The sequence below is a fragment of the Brachyistius frenatus genome, unplaced genomic scaffold, assembly GCF_029030835.1.
Source record: "Brachyistius frenatus isolate BFR_SWC_R1_liver_20210118 unplaced genomic scaffold, ASM2903083v1 Contig_36, whole genome shotgun sequence".
In the NCBI taxonomy this organism is placed as follows: Eukaryota; Metazoa; Chordata; class Actinopteri; family Embiotocidae; genus Brachyistius; species Brachyistius frenatus.
Genome location: NW_027210635.1, coordinates 2,732,462 through 2,753,181, shown reverse-complemented (window position 1 = coordinate 2,753,181; position 20,720 = coordinate 2,732,462). Strand labels below are relative to the sequence as shown.

Below are 20,720 nucleotides of genomic sequence, written 5' to 3'. Positions count from 1 at the left end.
AATGGAAAGTAATTCACTGACTAAGTTAATTATTCACTGCTACCTGGTGAGAGAAAGTAAACTGAGGTCCACACTACATTAAAAACCTGTGCAATCATATTTTAAGGGCCACAACGCCCCCATACTTTCCGTTTCCCGATCTCCAATCTTCGAGCGTCTATAATAATGAGCGTGGAAACCGGTGGGTGGGGGCTTCGCTTTGAAAATGCCCCCTCCCTCCCTCTCACACTCAAAAAAGAGAAACCCACTGCTTGTTTTGATCACTCAGTCTTGAAGGGAGAGGGGACCTTGAAACAGCCCAACCTCCTTGCTCCATAATTGGTTTTATAGTGTTGGCGAGCGGCCAGAGTGCGTTTTTTTTTTTTTTTTTTTTTTTTTTTTTTTTAATACATTGGGGACTTTGATTGACACTTGGTGCAGCCAATCAGAACGGCGCTATGTAAAAGGTCCTGGGTTGGGTGGCAGCAGAGGAGATGGGCGGGGCCTGCAAAACAATGCTGTGTTTCATTGCTGAGGAGGACGCGTCAGGGGCTTTCTCTCTCCCCCCACAGCTAACCCCCAGTTAGTTTACCTTCGGACAAGCCTGTAATGGACTACTCCACTTCTCCCAGCAACCTGGACGGATTTTTGAGAGATTTTTAGCTCGTTACCCGAGAATTTCCCCCATTCATGTAAGCGCTCGGCATGCATTTTTCTCTTTTTACCTCTCTTTTTTTTTTTTTTTTTTTTTTTTTTTCAGCTAAAAGGTCTCGCCGTTTTAAAACCTAATTTGGGATCTAATGTGATTGAAAAGGGCGCGGAGGTTATTCCACGCGACATGTTGGATTTTTTTTTTTTGGGGGGGGAGGAAGAGTGGGACTGTTGTTGGTGTGAAAACTCCACTTTTTTCTTTTCTTTTTTTTTTTTTGCGAAACGTTTCCTCCGAGAAAGTTTGCTGTGTCGCTAATGGAACCGTGAAAAAGTTTGAAACGTGGCTCAAAATGCGCGATCTCCACGCCGCCGTGCCGCATGGAGCCCAACGGAGAGGGGCTCCAACTTTAACTTCTTAACCTCCCCAACCTGTTTTCAAACGGGCAACATTTGTGTCTGGTGTATTTGTTGTTGTTGTTTTGTTTTTTTTTTTTTTTTTTTAAAAAGGGGGGTTTATTGTGATTTCTGAACGAGCCCTTCTTCAGCTCCCGCCCGCCTGCATATCACGAGTCATTGCTGTGGTGTGTTCGCTCGCAGCCTTTGAAGGTTAACTTGACTTTCGCCTTGTTTTTTGTTTTTGTTTTTGTACTTCAATTCATCACATTATAAGTGTTTAGCCAGAGTTTATTTCCGGGCGATGTGTAAAAATGGTTAGATTCTACGTGATACATTTTTTTTTTTTTTATAGCTACATTTTTAATCTCCTTGTTGCCTCGGATAAAGTCGCATTGCTTGTTGTCGTCCCCTTGAAGTTTATTCCGGTTTTTTTTTTTAATGTTTTTTTAATATAACACGCGCATGTGTGTGCGAAGATTATATTTAATCAGATGTTGTTCACAATCAATTTATATCGACCTTTTTACAGATTCAAGGCGCATATTTGCTCGGCTGGATTCTGATTAAACCGATTTATTCGTCAAATTGTAACGTAAAACACACTATTATATCGTAATACTTGTTTAAAGTTAGGTCTAGATTAAAGCGTCGATCATTTGAGATGAGGTTGTAGCTTTTTAAACAGTGGACTCAAGTGTTTACGGGTTGGCTTCTGATTTTTTTTTCCCCCCTCGGGCAGCACCCATGTCCAATTGCGAACTAACCCGGACTAAATTCGCATCTGTCGGCAACAAAACACCGCTAACCCCGCTGATTAATGATGCAGGCTTTTGCGACCTTATTTATTTTTAACCCGTTTGAAATTTATATTTGATGCGCCTCCAGTATGTATGGTGTATTGGCTTACACGGCTCGTTGCCTGGATTGCTGCTAAACCGGCAAAACAACTGGGTAATCGGAAAAGGTAGAATCGGTTGTTAGAATTCGGACGTTTTGCGTTTCCATCGCGGGATCGAGGGGCTGTTTTCTTGGCCGGTGGCAGAGCAACTGCATGGCCGCTCCTCTCCTGCCTGGTTCCCCGGGAAGCGGAGCCGGAGCGGCTGCCTGCCTGCTCGGTGTGCAGTGTGTGTGTGTGTGGGGGGTGGAGTGCAGCTCCGACCTAACGTCCTAATTTTCTAGATAGGAGTTAAAAAGCCGCGTTTAGACCTGCATTTAGGATACAACGGGAGCTACTCGTATGGTCCTACTGACCGCCAGCTAATATCCAGCGTTTAGTTTTTGAAGTGGTTTTCCAAACTGCGTCATTCCACGTATGGGCCGCCTGTTCGCCGAAAAGAGGAGAAATCCTAAAACTACCAGTTTCCAACAGTTTGCTCCACACTGCAGTCTGCTCTCAGATTGTGTATCAAGCGATGTTTTCTTGTTGTATTTTATAGGTCATTGGCAGGATGGCTGAAAAGGAGCCCGAATCGCCTGGAAAACTAAAGACATTATTATAGCCAGAATATTGGCTTTTTCGGAATAGGGGGCCTATCCGAACGGACAATTTCCTTTCACAACTTTCCCCACTGTGGATAATGGATGGCAGAGATTTTGGTCCTCCCCGATCCGTCCATGTACCACCTCCGTTGTTGGCGGGGCTCGCAATGGAGTCTCACCGACTCGGAGCAGCAGCGGCGGCAGCAGCCGGGAGGATCCCTCCCTCGCCCGGTCACTTGGGCGCGAATCATCCGCCGCCTCTCCACTCCGGAAAATTCCTGCCATCGGCTATTAACCTACATCCACACCACAGTAAGTACACGATGTTTCACTGCTAGGTTCGGACATGTGTGTGCCCCAAAGGCACACGCCTAAAATGATGAAATGTTAACTTGAAATAACGCTGCGCAAAAATGCGCACACTTTGTGGCTGTCTGTAAGCAGCGTGCGCGGTCATCACTTGGATGTCGGGCTTATGTGGGAAATGAACCCAGATGTAGATTTCAGAAGGAGGAGTGGCTGCTGTAAAGCTGTGACAAGTTTCAGATGTGAACAGGTCGTGCTGAAGATTCTTAGCCTTCGAAATGGGCAACGCATTAGCGGAAAATTACTTGGCAGTTTTCAACACACGCACACGCACGCACACACACACACACACACACAGCGTCGGCTTTAAGGCACAAACTGGTCCGACTGCTGAGGGCTGTGTTGGAGGTGTTGTTGCAGCAGTGGGCAGGTCAGGGTGCAGTGGTCTCTGATTGCGTTTGGACAATTACGCCGTCATTGCTGTGAGAGCAGTTTGTGTAAGCCTGCGTGGGTATCTGTGTTTGGCGGAGTGAGGGTGTTAAAGTTGTGACCGTAGAGAGATGACAGACCCCAGCTCACCCTGCTGGAGTGTTTGTGTGAGTGAGAACTGTGGTTCTGTATTTGGAGTAAAAAGCACTCTGCTGGAATATTTGGCAAATGCTTCTTTTCATGCATTTGTACCAGTTGTGCTGGACACCCCCGCTGCTGCTTCAAGCACATTGAGGAATCTGTACGAGGGAAGGACAGGGAGGGAGGTTGTGCGTGCGTGAGCACTCTTGGGTGTAAATTGGATGGTTTTGATGTGTTTGGCCATTAAAAAGAATCAAAAGAGAAAGTGTAGCATTATCTGACGGTGCTCACCATTTGTTTGTTTACATTGTGAAAATGTGTTTATGTATTTCTCAGCTGTATACAGTAGATCGTCAACAGTATATGTTCCCTGCTGAGCAGATGATTTTCCTTTTGCTGTCACTGCATGCGCAACGATGTCTGCTGTTGCTATTGGTATTTCAAACCTTAAAATAACATTGCACAAGAAAAGATAAGATGTATTTTTGCATATGGTTTTGTGGTCAGTCACGGGGGAAGTCTGCACTGTCATTTATGCTCAGACCATGTGTTTTGTGTGCGAGAGAAAGAAGTCTGCTGTGTCTTCTGGAAAATGGAAAGTCTGACAAACGCTCTCATCGAGTTACTTGCATCCCTCTGAAGTCATGTATCTGCAGACAAGAGATACAGTTACAGTTTCTCTGGTTTCTTGTCAGAGGTGAAGCCCAAACATAACGATATTTCACTTTATACGTGTTCCCCCGTCCTTGTCTTTCGAGCGTGGGTTCAATGCAGCACTTTGGAGCTGGAGGTACTGGGGGTCTAGTAAAGCGAGTCGGTGCTCGCAGGGCAGGGCTCTGATGAAGCGTTAATTTGACACACCGACAGAGGCCACACACTCTACTCACACACGAACATGAAAAGGTGTCAGAGATGAAATCAACTCACCGCGGGGAGTGTTAGGATGATTGATGGGTGTATTGTGGCAAAGAAATATACGGGAGCGCAATTTACTGCTGCTATTTGAACCGATTTTAAAGCTCCTGAATAACGTAGAACCTTTTCAGATGGAATTATTGGATGTGTGGACAAGAAGCAAAAACTGTAGCTGGGTGAAATGCCTTTGCAGCAGCAGCAGCAGCAGCAGCAGCAGCAGCAGCCGTGTGTTTCAGCTGGGCTGATGTGATGTTCCTCTTTTTCCCCACCCATGGCTCTGAAACGAGCTGAAAACTGCTTGTGGTGTGTGTGTGTGTGTGTGTGTGTGTGTGTGTGTGTGTGTGTGTGTGTGTGTGTGTGTGTGTGTGTGTGTGTGTGTGTGTGTGTGTGTGCCAGAAGGAGGAGGGGGATATTTTTAAGTGGAATTGACCCAACCACTGTTCCAGCCCCGATTGCCAGTTTAAACACTCCTTTTTAAAACGGGATACATTTTATTCTGCCCACACACTGACCTTCTCACTCTCTGATTTCATCTCCCCTACACACACTCGCATCCCCCGCCCACTAAAACACACCACGGTACGATACAGGTCATTTAGCTTTATGGCGCTCCTCAATATCAAATCCCCACACATTACATTAGCTAAACCTGACGGAGATCTCAGTCCCATGTTTGTAATAACACTATACAACCCTATTACATAATAATTACCCGGTAATTGCAAATGTTCGTAATGTTTCAGTTTAATTGCAATAAACAGCATGAATCCAGCACTCAAGGACCTGCTGTGCAATCAGAGGAGGCAAGGTCGCCCTGCTACTGTTTTTGTTTACACGTGTTTCTTGGAATTCAACACTTTTTCTTTTTTTTTCTTTTTTTTTTTGCACAGTTGTTTTTGGCTGAGCTCTTGATAGCAGGGTTGACTGTTTATAGCTGCCAGCGCACCCTTATTTCCCACGAGTCTCCCTTATTAGATTTTTTTTTGGTTTGAGTTTAAATAGGATTTCTACCTGACTTAATGGAGTAGAGTGTCTCCCTTATTTTCACAATTCTGGATTCGCCAGCGTGCGAGGCAGCTTAACATTTGTTTTAAATGCATTGCGAATCTTCAAATAATGTGTTTTCATTTGTGTAGCTTGTAAACTCTGCAGCAAAAATGCCATCTGTGAAGACATCATTTTCCCATCAGCAGGTCCTATTCCCTTGAACCCCAGCAGTGCTTATTCCTCTCTATCTACTCAGGTTATCTCTAAACAGGATCAGGTATTAGTCACTGTTTATAGATGTAAAATGGCTGTAAATGGTCCTCTGTCTACTGGAGGTCTGCTGGTGCCTCCATCACCAGATTGAGGCCATCTGTCTCTTTCCTCCACCTCCCTCCCTCTCGCGCCTCAGAGCAGCAGAGATAGGACCTGCTGAAATGTAACTGCACTGAGGAGACAAGGCCAGGGATGCTTTTATTTCCTCCGAACTGTAAAAGGTTGCAGTGGCAGCAGAATATTTTATTGTCAACGGCATGTAGCAAGAATTCAATGTCATGCACTTTGTTGTTGAGGTGAAATGTTGAAGCTTTTTTCCTATTTAAGTGTCAGTTTTGGTGCTAAGTGCTCTTTTTCACTGCTTTTCTCAGAGATCAGTTGACAGTCTAAACTGCCGACAGCATGTGAGGCGTTTGGGGAACATCTGTAAATGGTTGCTCGAGAAAATACCCTGCGTTTCACTCTACCCGTCTAAAAACTAAAGATTTATACTATATTGTGTGATGTAATTTACTTTTTATTCAAATGGATTTTCTAGAGAGCATCGTTGACGAACTGTTATCAAAGCCGAGGTATCGGTACGTGATCTGGTAATGAAAATAAATGATATGGGACAAAAAAAAAATCTCAGGCCAGGCGGCACGCCTCAACTGTGGGACTTAAGGCATAATACGCCCAAACCAGCCACGTCTCACCTCTTCTGTCACTTTAATACACACATTTTTGTTTTGTGTCTACAAAGGAGTAGCAGAAGGTGGGATTGAGACACGGAGGTAAATGTAGGCATTGTAGTGAGTCTGGAGAAGGAAGGTCAATAGAGGCAGATGGAACGGCTCAAGACAAATGGAAAAGGAGAACTCAATGGGCACAATCTCTAAAGTGGAAAGCAGTGTTTTGTTTTCAAAGAGCTAAAGCTGGTGTTTGTGAGTGTGAGTGTGTGCGTGTGTGCGTATCAGTGCAGATGAGAGGATTGAGGTCTTCTGTATTGGAATAGGAGCATGTGATTGTGCTTAGTGCAGTTTGGGCTGGGGTTTCCCCCCGGGACTCTGCAGATAGAAAGGAAGAGGTTTACCCTGACCACAACACATTCATACACGGTTAGATAAATGTGGTAGCCCTTCGGTGGTTCTCTCTTTCAGTCTCTCTCTCACACATGCACGCACACACATACAGGGCACGGGAGTGTAAGTATAATAATTCATGCAGCTTGCAGGGCAGGCCAGAGATGTCTTGCCCAATACCAATTTGTCTTCCACGCTGCTTGGTTCGTGTGTCTGTTTGCGCTTAAAATTAATGTGGTGAGTCTGTGTTTATATGTATTCAAGACACAGAAGTGTGTGTGTGTGTGTGTGTGTGTGTGTGTGTGTGTGTGTGTGTGTGTGTGTGTGTGTGTGAGAAGATGTGGCTCTGACACATCCCCTCTCAGATTAATTGAATCCTTCAGGAGAGAAAACAGGCTCCTTAAGAGAAAGCACAAGGCACTGCTGCCCTACAACAATAAACCTGTCAGAGGCAGACAAACCACACACACACACACACACACACACACACACACAACACTTGAATATACAACACTCACACAAATGTGAAACGTGTGTGTATGTGTACACACGAACAAACAAGCATGCAGAGGCATGTTGAAATACCCAAAGCATTAGCTAAGTCGTTCACTCTGCCAGAACCCTCCCTTAAACGCAAACAACAGCCTTCAGCGCACTAAAGGTCACACACACTGCCTTATGTCTGTCTGTTTGGCTGCATGTTGAGTCTCTACGTGTCCCATTACATAAGCTCAACAGTATTCCTCCCAGGACACTTGAGTAAAATCCAAAAGTGCCATAAAAGAGACACCCAGAGCAGGTAGGCCATGCGAGGAGAGTCTGTTTCAGCCGGTGTTTAACGACACGGATCACGTTTTAGTCAGCTGTGCCACAAAGTCGACCTGCACATGTGACGGTTCGACTGAAATCTGCTGTTGACTTTAAAAATCATCCGAGGATTGACTAGAATACACATCGATCAAATTAATCCCTGTTTGTACAAGTTTCTCCACTCGGGAAGTGCATATAACATTAATTCCATTTCATTGTTTTATGGTAGAACATGAGTTAATTTCCTGTTGGTTGGCACATCAGCGGTGTGAAAACTGTTTGCTGCAGCAGTTTAGAATATAGTGTCTGATGTTTCTGTATGTTCTTCAACACGTATGCGTGTCAATGTATCTGTGTGACTATGCAACTGTGCTTGCCATTCTCGCTGTCTGTCTGGGACACTTGCTGAGCTTGTGTGTGCGTCTGTTGAGAGCGTGTTTCCATTTGCTGGTATTGAGCAGTGTCAAAATAACACCTGCCATCTTCACAGGACATTTATGAGCGCAAACACGCACGAAACGTGTTTCCATCCGACTGTCGGAGCAACAAGTTTCAGAGAGCGAGTTGGAACGAGACACCAGTTTGATTTCCTTTTCGTCCCTCGGTTGAGGTGAATAACTCGGTGTTTGTGGAGCTGGACTGTTGTGGCTGGGTTGTGATGTAGATGTCTCGGTTCCATCTACCTGCTTCAGGTACGGTTCACCGTCACGCATCATCGCTCACCGAGCCATCGTTAACGCCATTAGTAACACCCCGCTTTTCCTATTTCTCATTTTATGACGAGTCAAAATGTCGGCCTGTTGTAATTTATTATTTTTTTAGGAAGGTGTTCAGTGTCGAGGCGTTTTATGATATTCCAGTTTCTTAGTCTTCAATGTTTTTTTTTTCTCTTTTTGCTTGTAGTCCTGTTAACTATACCGTCAATTAGAATACAATACATTCAACTTGTTAAACAAGCCAAACCGGCAAAGACGATGTTGAATGAGATTTTAGATCAAGACAGGAGCTTCTTATCCAAATGTGACATCTCAGCCTGCCGTGATCTTTCTACTATTTACACAATGTTACATGTTATTTTATGGTCAAAAGCTTGTTTCAAGCTCATATTTGCAAACTGCTCTACATTTCAATAGCACCATGTGTTGTTCCTAAACTTTTTGTTAACTGAACTGTTTTGGCTGCAGTTTGTAATTTAAGTTTTAAATACCAAGCAACAAAAATACTCTTTGATCGTACACCCCTTATATCATCAGGAGTGATGTGCTACTTGTAGAAGTGATGGCAGGGTAAAGTGTATTTGTCTCCACTTTATTCTATTCTGCAAAGATAGATATTAGATATCAATTAGTAGAAACAAAATCACATTCATCATTACATCTAAAAGTTTGATTTCACCATCCTGAATCTTAATGTTACGAATTTTACTTCCAATAAGAGGATTTCTTCAAACATTATAAGCCATTCGTCTTTTGTTATCCCAACAGCTTTTCAAGTGGCTATTAATAGTATTTTAACCAAATATCTGTCAAGTCCTATAAAGCTTTCTTTAGAGAGATCACAGAAGTACCGTACAACTCAACTTCTCTTATTTCATCTGATTTGTTATAGCAGAACAGAATTGTTGTCTGACATGTACCTAAAATATGTGTGTGATCCACACTGTACTTCCTACTTTTCATCTCAGGTGTGATAATGAATCTTATCCAGCTTTTACAGGAGACTTTCCCTCGTGTGTGATTTGGTGGATGTGTAGAGCATCTTGAAGATTTGGCATAGTTGTGCATGTTTTATCGGATTCTCTTTTGTAAATTTGTTGTGTAATTTCTTTGTGGACAATCAATCGTACAGAGAGAGAAAGCCATCAGGTGTCAACACATTGTGGTGCGGTTTGCAAAACTAACAGTTGACGTGTTTCAACTTATCAAGAGACATTTCTAAGTGAAGTTTTGTGTTCAGCTTGAGGTCACAAGCTCGCAAACACAAACCGTTTCCTCTAAATGAGTCGCAACAAAGCAAAACCAGACATCTACATTATGAAATCATTAACACACTTTGAACCACATGTTCACAGCCTGGATAAATGCACTCATACAGAAAAATATGTGCTGCCAGGTGTGTATGCCAAACCTGCAGCCCCCCCCCTCCCTCTGTGTGTGTGTGTGTGTGTGTGTGTGTGTGTGTGTGTGTGTGTGTGTGTGTGTGTGTGTGTGTGTGTGTGTGTGTGTGTGTGTGTGTGTGTGTGTGTGTGAGGGCTTCTCCTCAGGCTTTACAGTCAGGATTAATGGTTACCTGTGTCAGTGTGCCAGTTAGCTGTGGCAGAGATGGATAGCACAGCAGAGTTTTACTGTTTGAATGTTTTTCTTGCAGGGAATAAAAAAACTGAGATCAATAGAGATTCCCCCCCAGCTAACCCTGCTCCCAGTACCACTGATAGATAACAGATGGTGTGTGTGTGTGTGTGTGTGTGTGTGTGTGTGTGTGTGTGTGTGTGTGTGTGTGTGTGTGTGTGTGTGTGTGTGTGTGTGTGTGTGTGTGTGTGTGTGTGTGTGTGTGTGTGTGTGTGTGTCATCTCTATCAGACTTGATCTCCAGCAGGCCTTCTCTTCTCTGATATTAAGATACGTTTCTTATGAGAATCTGAAAATGGAGGCTCAGAACGTGTTAGGAGTCAGAGAGCGTGTTTCTTGGCAACTCACTTATCGCAATATGGCAAACTAACTGTCTTGTGAACTGGAAGCCAAATGCAGTATGTATGTGTGTGTGTCTGGGGGGTTGCAAAGGGGGAGAGAGAGGAGGGAAGGAAAAGGCTGAGAGAAAGAGAGAGAGGGGGGTAATGAAAGAGTCATTCCAAAACATTTAAAGAAACATTTCCCTCTCAGCTACCATTTGGATGTTGTTTCTGGAACAAGGAGTGCAAATGTTTTCCCTCATTCTACCCCTCCCTCCTCTTCCTCCCTCCTCTTCCTCCTTCAGACTGTTCAGGAAGAGAAAAGGGAATTTGGGACTGTATTTATTTTCTTTTCTTTTTTTCGTGGTCACTGGCACAAAGCATAACTGTAGTGTGTGTGTGTGTGAGAGAGAGAGAGAGAGAGAGAGAGAGAGAGAGAGCCCGTAGGCGGCTGTGATGCTCAGATTGATCCGTACCCCAGTGAGGCGTCTGTGTGTGTTAGAGAGACCCTGGTGTTTAGCCTGAAGAAATGGAAACGGATGACATCCTACCAGGATTTCAACATCCTTGACAGGTGGTGTGTGTGTGTGTGTGCATGTTCGTCGGGGGGGGGGGGGGGGGGGGGTATGGCTGCGTTTTGTTCCTTTCACACACACCAGGTAACAATTAGAAAGTGCATTATAAGTGAGAATAATTTGTTAGAACAACACCGCTGGCACGTAGCCCTGACAGACATGGACACACTCACTGAGGTTGAGACATTGGAAGGAAGCAGTGAAACTGGAATTTGTTCTGTTTTCTCCTGGTTGTTCACTTTATAATTAACCTGATCAAATGACCTCGACTTGCTGGAGCTGATTCATGCTTTATCTCACATGTTACACATTCAAGGCTTTATGCAGAACTTCTTCCAAACGGTACATTTGCTCCTGAATGCGAGCACACAAAGAAAGTTAGGAGAGCAGTGAAATATGTTCAAGGAACACAGGATTTATTAAACAATTTAATACATACATATTTATACAGCCCATGTTTGTGTGCAATTAAGGTCTAAAAAAACGGTGAAGGACTATAGAAGTGGAAAGCTGCAGAACTTATTAAATACTCAGCAGGTTTTTAAAACATTAAATGTTGAAAGACGGCTTCTTGAATAGGAGATTTTCAAAACATGTTCAAGTTCTTTTGAACACTGAAGAACTGAAACAACTTTTTTGAGACATTGAATTTTTTTTTTATAAACCTGTTGACATTATATATTACCAGATGTATTGGTGCTGTAGGCTAGGTCTTATGTGTGTGTGCGTGTGTGCGTGTAATAACTTACACATTGGTCCATACCTACTAGACACACAGGACACTGTTTCATATTACCAGACGAGGTGAATATCGAGGATATGTGTGGACTGTGTATGAAATGCTAGAGGACGCGAGGAAACAAGTGCTTTTAATTTCAAAATTGTGCGTGTCTGGTCTCGTCGTTGTGGTAAAAAGCTTTCCATCAGTGAACCAGTGGGAGGATTTTATTGGGAAGCAACTACAACAAATGGAATGTGTTTGCATGCGAGTAAAAAAATAATAATAATCACAATGGTCACAGTTGTAACAAAACATTACGGTAGGTTTTAATCATTACTCGCACAGTGCTCCTAAAGGATATTTCCACACATTTCTATATTCAGGGCCAAATGCGTTTGTAATACTCGCACTGCAGAGCCCTGACTTCCATCAAATAGCAAACCTATTTGTGATATAATGTACAGCTGGACACGGTACATGACATCTGACAGTTTGACGAAACATGCTGTCACAGTCCTGGGAAAAACCATGCATCAGCAAAAAGTCAACTTTTCACGAGCTCAGCTAAACACGTTCTTTTATTTCAATTAAATATAATGATACTTCTATTAATGGTGGCAAAATATTTACGAGCTGCAGTGATTGTTTCTGATAGTCAGCCATTGCTGCTCAGTAGTCTCTGCAATTGGATTCACAGGAAATCGATGACATCATCATTGTTTTCTTTCTTTATAATGTATCAGAGCTGTATTAAATTACTGCTAATGCAAACCAAACATGCTGCTGTTGGTTCACGTTAAGACATGTGTTTGTGTGTCTTTTAATATAAAACAGTCGCAGGAAATCTGTGTTATATGTCACCAATGTTTCACACTGACTGACCGTTCATCAAATATGTGTTTACAGAATAAGACGTAGTCATTTTTTGGGCTCCTGATCAATTTGAAATGTGTAAGGGAGGAATGAAACAGTAAATTGTATCTGTTAGATGAAGAGTTGGAAACTATTTGCACTTCAAATCACTGTTGTTCATGACATGCTGAAAACGGATCAATTAGTGACAGGTCTTTATTTAGACCATGTTAGTGTGTTTAGCTGCTGTTTAAACAGATACACATGTTGCTCTGACAAAGTTGCTGCTCAAGGACCGTTTGCTGTACTATTAACCTTCGTATGCTGTCACCACTCGTGACCGCAGGTGGAGCAAAATTAACCAGGGCTCAAATCTTAAGCATGAAAACTATACGAAAAATACTCTGAACCACATGAAGTTTGTCTTAACTTCAAAATCAGCAATATTTTGAAGTGCGTGCAGGAACGGGTGACAGTGGATGAAAGCGGAGAAGTTGGTGTTCTGTGTAGATGGAAGTAAATCATGTCTTTTGGAAGTAAAATGTCATCCGTGTGTGTGTGTGTGTGTGTGTGTGTGTGTGTGTGTGTGTGTGTGTGTGTGTGTGTGTGTGTGTGTGTGTGTGTGTGTGTGTGTGTGTGTTAGATGTGTATTTGGTCAGCTCTGGCGGTGTCTCTGACTGCAATCACTGCTAACCCACACACGCCTGTTTGCACATACAAGTGATCATACAGTGATGCAGTGCAGCCACCACGCACACAGTGACCCTCAGCACACACACATGCAAACATGGAAAGACTTTAATAAATGTGTTTCTAATAGGGCTGGGTGTGGAAGCCTCCACCAAACGGGATTTTCAGAGCAGAGAATAAAGGCACAGTGTGTGTGTGTGTGTGTGTGTGTGTGTGTGTGTGTGTGTGTGTGTGTGTGTGTGTGTGTGTGTGTGTGTGTGTGTGTGTACTGATTTAGATGCAGGGAAACTCGGCAAGCACAGCATGTCTCTTAGATTCCCACAGGACTAGTACAGAAACACACACACACACACACACACACACACACACACACACACACACACACACACACACACACACACACACACACACACACACACACTCAGTCCCTTCCCCCCTTGCCCATATACAGACAGCACCCTTTCCCCTACACACATGGTTAGTTTTATCAGGGTAATGGCTGTGCAGTGCGTTCAGTAATGGACTGGGGGGGGGGGGGGCTTACATTAAACCTTTTCCAGCTCTTAAGAGGTTGTGATTGGGAGAGGCAGTAATGGTTCGAAGGTTCAAAGTTTGCTAATGGTCAGATTGTACACACACGAAGAGGGTGGAGTCTAATAAAAACAATCGATCATGTAGAGATATGACATGTTTTATGAGGACTCACTCTGTCGATGTTGCAGAGCTGGTTTTAATGGTGAGGTGTGTGTGACGCTGTCAGGCTTTGTGTGGAGTGAACACACCACAGGCCTCTATCTGCCATTCACAAAGCCGCAGGGGAAGTCGGAGCCTAACCCTTTCACACTTTATCTGCTCCTCTTCTTTGCTTGGTTTAAAGTCTGCCATACAAGACAGGCCGGGGGCGATGCAGTAATCTGATCATCTGAAAAGTTATCTGCAGCTATCTTGATGATTGATGAAATGTTTCTGCCATATTTGAAGCAAAGATAGACTGCAAATGTTTCACATTCTTGTGTCTGAGCCTCTCAGATTTGCTGCTTCTTTTGTCAGGCATCATTGTAAATTGAATATCTTTCATTTTTTGCATTGCTAGTCAAACAAAACAAAATCGCACCAACTTTTTCTAAGTGAGAAAGACTTTCAATTTGTCAGTTACTTGGGGAGAAAGCCGAAGTCTCTAAAGGGGAGTGCCCCTTGTAAAATCTACATGCAGTGACACATCTGTGATCGGTACCAGATAGTTTCAGTTTGATCCAACGTGGTGGAAGTTAACTTACCGAGAACCTTCTGAGAAGTCATTGAAATCTGCATATTAGTGATCGGATGGTAACTTCAACCAATCGGATCATTATTTTTTGGAACATTTACTTCTTGCTGTCGTCACACCTAAACCAAGCCGGTAGTTGTCATAAGTCCTCATAGGACACCGATCGGCCTGAACCACTGCTGGTTTGCACAACTCGGCGCCTGATGAGGGGGATTCTCACGATCTCGAGACTCGAGCTGACTCCTCCCTGCCCCGTCAAATCCTTCTTTCCCAGCAGAGAAAGTCCCGTCCACTTCGCCCAACATGGTTTCACTCCTGCTGTGACATTTGTGGTTTTTAGTCAGCGGTTACATTAACTGTCCTTTTCTGAGTGCAGTCAGTCTGTGGTCTGTCTTGTTGAAATGGAGTGCATAGCTGCTCAGTAATAATGTGATTACTACAGACTGCTTCGGCACAGAAACATCAGCACATATTGATTGAGCTCCCCGCACCCAAAAACGCACACGGGAGAAAGCATGACGGCACGTCCAGCATGTCCAGCATAAAAATCAATGGTCTATGTTGTGTTGTTGTTTGGCTCTGGTAGTTACGAGAGTGACTGACAGTCTTGGTTCTCTCCTCTAGGCGACGCCTTCCCAGCAGGCTCCAGTCCCTTCCTGTCAGGTTACCCAGGTCCTTCCCCCCTGACCTCTGACCCCGCGTACCGATCGGGTAACCCCAGCAGTCTACAGATGGCTCAGCTCTGGGCATCACATCATGAAGGTAAATCACCTCAACAAACACTTCATTTCTCTCTCTTTCCGTCTCGCCCCTTCTTTTCTCTTTCGGTACATAATTCAAAGTGGCATCATATTTTCATGACATTTCTCCCTGTCCGCTCCCGTCCAATGCCCACGAGGCTTGTTCCTCTTCTGGCTCTCATTGCTTACACCACTGGGATCCTGTTCCATTTCTGTCTCACGGCTGTTAGCTCTGCTCCTGGCTGTGTCCTAAATGCGTCTCTCTTCCTCTGTCCTCGACCAGTCCCTCACATTCGTCTGTCATCTGTTACTGTAATCCATCTTCCTTTGTCGTCTTCTCTTTTCTTTTTTTGAGCTTCCTGTCCAATATTCACTTTGTCTCTGTCCGCGTCTCTAGCTCTCCTGTCCCACTTTTCTTCATCTCACTCCTGACCCATCTAATGAACACTGTTTTAAACAGACAGAGTCCTCTCCTTGGACCTCTGTCCTTTATGTCCCTGTGCTTTTCTTAAGGCCTGTTCAGTAAGTGATTGAATCTCGATTCCCTCCTCATTCCCTCGTGTCCTTTTGTGACACCTTATCAAATCTCACTGGAGTAGAAGGTCAGATAGGAGGAAACGCTTCCCACGATGCATTTCGGCAAGGTAAAAGGAAAAGGGCAAATGGATTCCTTTTAGGATTCAGTTTAAAACTGATTGCATCGCCTGTGTGACACAGATCTTGTTCACTGCTTTCCAAACACAGCAAATCAGATTGTGTGGGATTGGGTTTTTTGTCTCGAGCTTACTTTTCTCAATTCAAGGACTGTTCTAGGGAGAAGCACTGACACGCGCATGCTGCACCTAATGATTGTAAGTTGCAGTCTGGTTCCCTGGCAACTGCTCAAAGGCAAAAATAATAACTCTGACTCCCCCATAAAGTGGTTAGTTGTTGTTTTCACACTTTATATGGATATAATAAACAAGATGAGATGTTTTAATGCGGCTGGCAGGTGATTTTCTTTTGTTGATGTCAGAAAAAGCCAGGCCTGCTGTTACTCTCCCATCTCCATTCTAGCTAAGCTATCTAGCACCTGTTTTATATGAATATCTTGTATAAGAATGGAGGACTAAGAATGAAAACTACCAAAAAAAACAACCAACCACACATTGGATCAAAAACAGGGTTCGGCTTAATGAAAATATAACTTGAAATTTAAATTTTTCCTGAATTATTCTGTAATATGCTATGCTGTAGAGCCAACCCCTGCTAAGACGCACCCTTTTATAAAAACTTTATATTCAGCCAACGAAGGAGGGATAAGGGCTGAATGGACTTTGACACTTGACTTAAGTTTAGCAGGAATTGAGGCTTCAATATCTGAAGCTAAAGACGCTAAAACCCTCCTGCTACCTGAAGAAGCCACAGACTCGATTGCTCTGATATGAATAGAATCCTTCACTGCCTAACAGAGATTCTTAATACCTGGTGGCTGGCTCTAATAGCAGCTAAAGTTACTAAAAGCTGGAGGTGTTTCCGGGCCCGCAGCTAAGAGGCAGACTATGGATGTGGCTGGGATGCACCGAAGCTCCACAGGAACCCCATATCAAAGCTGTTAAGAGATCAAGGTTAGCCGTTAGCTGTGGTTAAAGGAAGCTTTGCAAGAAACCCGTCCTGCATGCCTTTACGCTCGTCCCATCATTCCTCATGTATTTCTGTCTCCTGATGCCTTCCTCTAACTGCTCTCACCCCCGCCACCCGCCACCCTCGTCTTCTCTATGTCTGCCTCTGAGTGGAGAGGACACAGATTTATACTTCGGCTCTGCAGCCCGGTGCTTTGAGCTGCAGTGGCAGCAGCGTCGTTAATACTTCTTGGAATGGCAGCAGCGTGAGAACAGGGAATGTCTCACTCTGCCGGCCTCTCTTTTTTTTTCTTCTTCTTCTTTCCACTTTCGGACTATCGTGGTAACACCAGTCAGCGTCGGAGTCGCAGCTAGCTCTGTCCTAACACAGAAATCCAGACGCAAGCCTTTGTCTATATTAAGAACTGGTCTCTGGGAGCAGCAGCTGGCTGTCGGGCAGACTCCGGCCCAACACCTCCGCCTGACCCATGAACAAACAATTCAGTGCAGGTGACATGGGGTCAACTGTAACTGTTTAAGTTAAAAATGGAGTCAGTGTCCAAAATTTACAGTTTTCTCAAATCTCATTATTCAATTTAGTAACGGCAAATAAATCTGCAATTTGTCTGATAATCTGTGTCATATTTAAAGTTTTCTGCTCCTCAGATGTCAGTATTTTCTAGTTTTCTATGATTGTCAACAGAATATCTTCTGGTTATGGGCTAGAAAATTTGAAGATGTCACCATAGACTCTGGGAATGTGTGATGGACATTTATTGCTATTAATCAGGCATTTTAGGGAGGAGATAAACTCTAATTATTGTTATAGTATAAGAAGATTATAAGGACAGGTAGTTGCAGACCTCGTCTCATGTGATTTGTCCCTCTTCACTGCTATAAAAAAGTATGATCCAATCCAGTTTAACAGCACCACAAGCTGATGCCTCCAAAATTACATGAAGTTAAACTAACACTTCTGGAAACAGTTTCAACAAAAACTGAACCGTTTAATTTTCTCGACGGAATGATTTATTACAGGACTGTTTTAGCTCAGTGTTTCTAATAAACGGGCACCCGAGTTTACATTCATTAGATGGCTGTCCTGCTTTGCAGAATGATGCAATGATTTGAAATTCACCCTCCCTCCTTTTCCTTCATGCCCTGTCATCAGTTCAGTTTAATGTTTCGATTAATCCCACATGAGAGAAAAGGCTGGCTGTCATTGTAAAGGTCCAAATTTTTGAAGATACTCAGTTTACAATGATGTAGAAAGCAAATCCTCACACAAGAGAAGCTGACATCGGAAAATATTTTCTTGAAAAATAACTAAAACAGTGAATGAGTTATTTGAATAATTTTAGATCAATTTTGTGCACATCGACGAAGTGATCATTGGACTAGTTGTTGCAGCTTTAAATCTAAGCAGAGATAAAAAAAAAAAAAAAAAAAAAAGATGTCATGTTAGTCACATGGCTGAGTAGCAGAAATGTTGTATTTTTCGATGTAATATCCATACACTGCATTTTCTGTGTTTTCAGGCTACCCTCCTCTCCCAAGCAGCCTGTACTCCAGTCCATACCTGTCCCTGGGGCACCTGGAGCCTCCCTCGCTCTCCCAGCACCCCCTCTACGACTCCCATAAAGGTCAGTCGCCGTCACCAACTACACTCATGGAGACAAATGGCTGAATTTAGTGTACATCTCCTCGTATCTTGTGATACATCAATAGCACTGGGTTTTCTGTGAAGCCTTTTCATTATAGTGATAAGACCTGCAGTTGGTTGTGGCGCTCGGCCAAACGCGTAGCCAGAGATGTCCATCTGACTGGGGAACCAACGTTAGACTTGATTCTTATTTTACTTTCTTGCTGTAATTTGTAGTACTTCTCCTTTTCTGGGACACGGCGGCTGCAGATCTGCTGTTGATCTGTGTCATTGTTGCATTTTCTTGCCAAGTTGACACATAAATATTTATTATGTTTACCTCTGCCTGTGTGCCGCGATGCTCCGAGTCCTCATCATGTGTTTCAACAGTCCGTGTTCATTTAGTGTTTGTGTTTCAAGATTTCTGTTATGTTCTGTTTGTTTTAGATGGATATTACGTGCCATCCTCCTTGAGCCAGTCGCCTCTCCACCTTCCATCTGCTCCCCCGACCGCCCCGTCCAGCTCCACACCCCCTCAGAGGACGTCCCGGGACGGGGGTAGAGACAGGTCGTATCGGGGAGAGAGGGAGCGCTCGAGAGAGGAGCAGCGTCCGCACAGCGTGGTGGACCTGACGCAGGACGGGAGGAACGACGAGGACCGCAGGGCGAGCAGAGAGCGGGAGAAAGAAAAGGACCGGGACACGGAGAGAGACAGACACGGCTGGTGTTTCCACCCTCACCAGCAAAAGTCACACTCCCAGCCTTCCACAGTGGAGCTCAGATCCAGGCTGTCACCTCCACAGTCCTCTTTCCCTCCTGGTGGAGGTGCAGGCAGGTTTCACGGACCAGAAACAGACCGAGGGGGTCGGGATGAGGAGGGCATCTCTCGACCCCATCACAACCACAACTCGAACTCGAACAACTCAAATTCTCACTCTGACAGACAGAGGAAGAATGACTCTGTGGACATGTCAGCTGGGACCCTCCACATCTCCTACGTCCTTCCTCCTGCTCTCCAGCCCTCCACCACTGGTCCGCCCCACCTGTCCACACCCAGAGATCCTATCAGAGAGCAGCGAGTCAGCGCACCTACATATGTGCCTTCTGTGGAGGTTTATGACGAGCGGGTAGGACCCATCCAGATCGCCTCACAGGCCCGCGACAATAAACACGGTGACAAACACAGAGAACGAGAGCGGGACCGAGACAGAGAGCATGACAGAGACAGAGACCGAGAGAGCTACAGGTTTCATGAGAAAAGCCTCATGGAGCATCCTCGGCTGTCCCAGTCTGGCGATTTAAGCAATCAAAGAGAGGAAGGTTCTATTATTTGTTCCAATGGTTCCATTGGAAAACGAGGCCAGGACACGTCTCTCTCCTCCAGCCAATCAAGGTTCAGCCCAGAAACCAGGGACATTTCCAAACACTCAATCCGATTGGGCATAGAGCGGACAGGGGCGGAGCCTAAGTGGAATACCATCAGCCCTTTGACCAACTATGCCACAAGTCACATGGCTGCCCTGGCAGCCCAACACGGACACACACTCTCCTCTCCCCACAGCCAGCAGACACACACACACACACAGATGCCCCATTCCCCTCACACATCCCACCGACCCAACAACAGCTCACAATCCACCCACAGCCATTCCCCCCAATCACACCCCTCCCAACATGGACATGGGAGGGCAGGTGAGGAGGGAAGTCAGAGACGCTACCTGGACCCGTCGGCACTCTACCGACCCGGTGGTTCACTGGTGGGAGGGTCCGGTGGTGGAGAGCGTGGTGGGACAGTAGGTTCGGATTCCACCGAGGTGTCAGCCATGCAAAGCCTGATTAAATATAGTGGAAACTTCGCGGCTGAAGGTCCTGGTTCCTCCAGGCACATGGTAGATGGCCGGGGGCCCTTTGGTGGTCTGGCTAACATCGGGATGGAGGCCGAGAGGGAGAGGATAAAAGAAAGAGAGCGTGAGAGAGAAAGGGAGAGAGAAAGGGAGAGGGTAGTCGTTGGACCAGGTGGTTCTGGGGCGTTGAGGGTTCCTCCGCAGCTGAAGAGAGAACAGGAGCGGCCGGACAGCGCCCGCTCTTTTGGACGGGAAGGGGAGGGAGAGGTGCGCCACCCTCCGGTAGGGATCGCTGTAGCTGTGGCCCGGCAGAGAGACAGCGGGACCTCCAGTAAACAGAGCAGTGGAACGTCAGACACACAGAGACCCCTGCTGCAAACTGCTATCAAAGGTAATGATCTTTTTTTTTTTAATTCAGTCAGTACATCACTGCTCTACTGCTTCAGTTTTTAAGACCTGTACTCCTGTTTCACATCCTGCTAACCACTGTAGTTCTCTGGCATGTGAATGATCGCGCTACAAACCAAACTGAGTGACTCATTTCTGTTGTGATCATATATAAAAAATAAAAATAAATTCTTTCCATTTTCACTGGATAAAGATCTAAACTACTTTTCAGGAGTCACGTGCTGAAATTCACTGAACTGAATACACAAGTCATGGTTTATTTGATACTTTCTGGCAAGTTAAATCA

At 44.7% G+C, this 20,720-nt stretch overlaps 1 protein-coding gene across 3 annotated transcripts in view; it reads left to right on the top strand.

Moving 5' to 3' along the window:
* The first annotated feature begins 490 nt into the window (after window positions 1-490).
* The window catches only part of tnrc18 (trinucleotide repeat containing 18), a 46,752-nt gene continuing 26,522 nt past the window's right edge, over window positions 491-20,720 (top strand). Inside the window, exons 1-5 of one of the 3 annotated variants that reach the window (XM_069701379.1) lie at window positions 491-671; window positions 2,463-2,817; window positions 14,824-14,961; window positions 18,079-18,183; window positions 18,630-20,417. In XM_069701379.1, coding sequence (XP_069557480.1) covers window positions 2,604-2,817; window positions 14,824-14,961; window positions 18,079-18,183; window positions 18,630-20,417 — 2,245 coding nt within the window. In that variant the 5' untranslated portion in view covers window positions 491-671; window positions 2,463-2,603. Of the gene's footprint in view, window positions 672-1,153; window positions 1,237-1,894; window positions 2,818-14,823; window positions 14,962-18,078; window positions 18,184-18,629; window positions 20,418-20,720 lie in introns of those variants that run through there. The other 2 variants (XM_069701381.1, XM_069701380.1) reach the window with 2 other exon arrangements.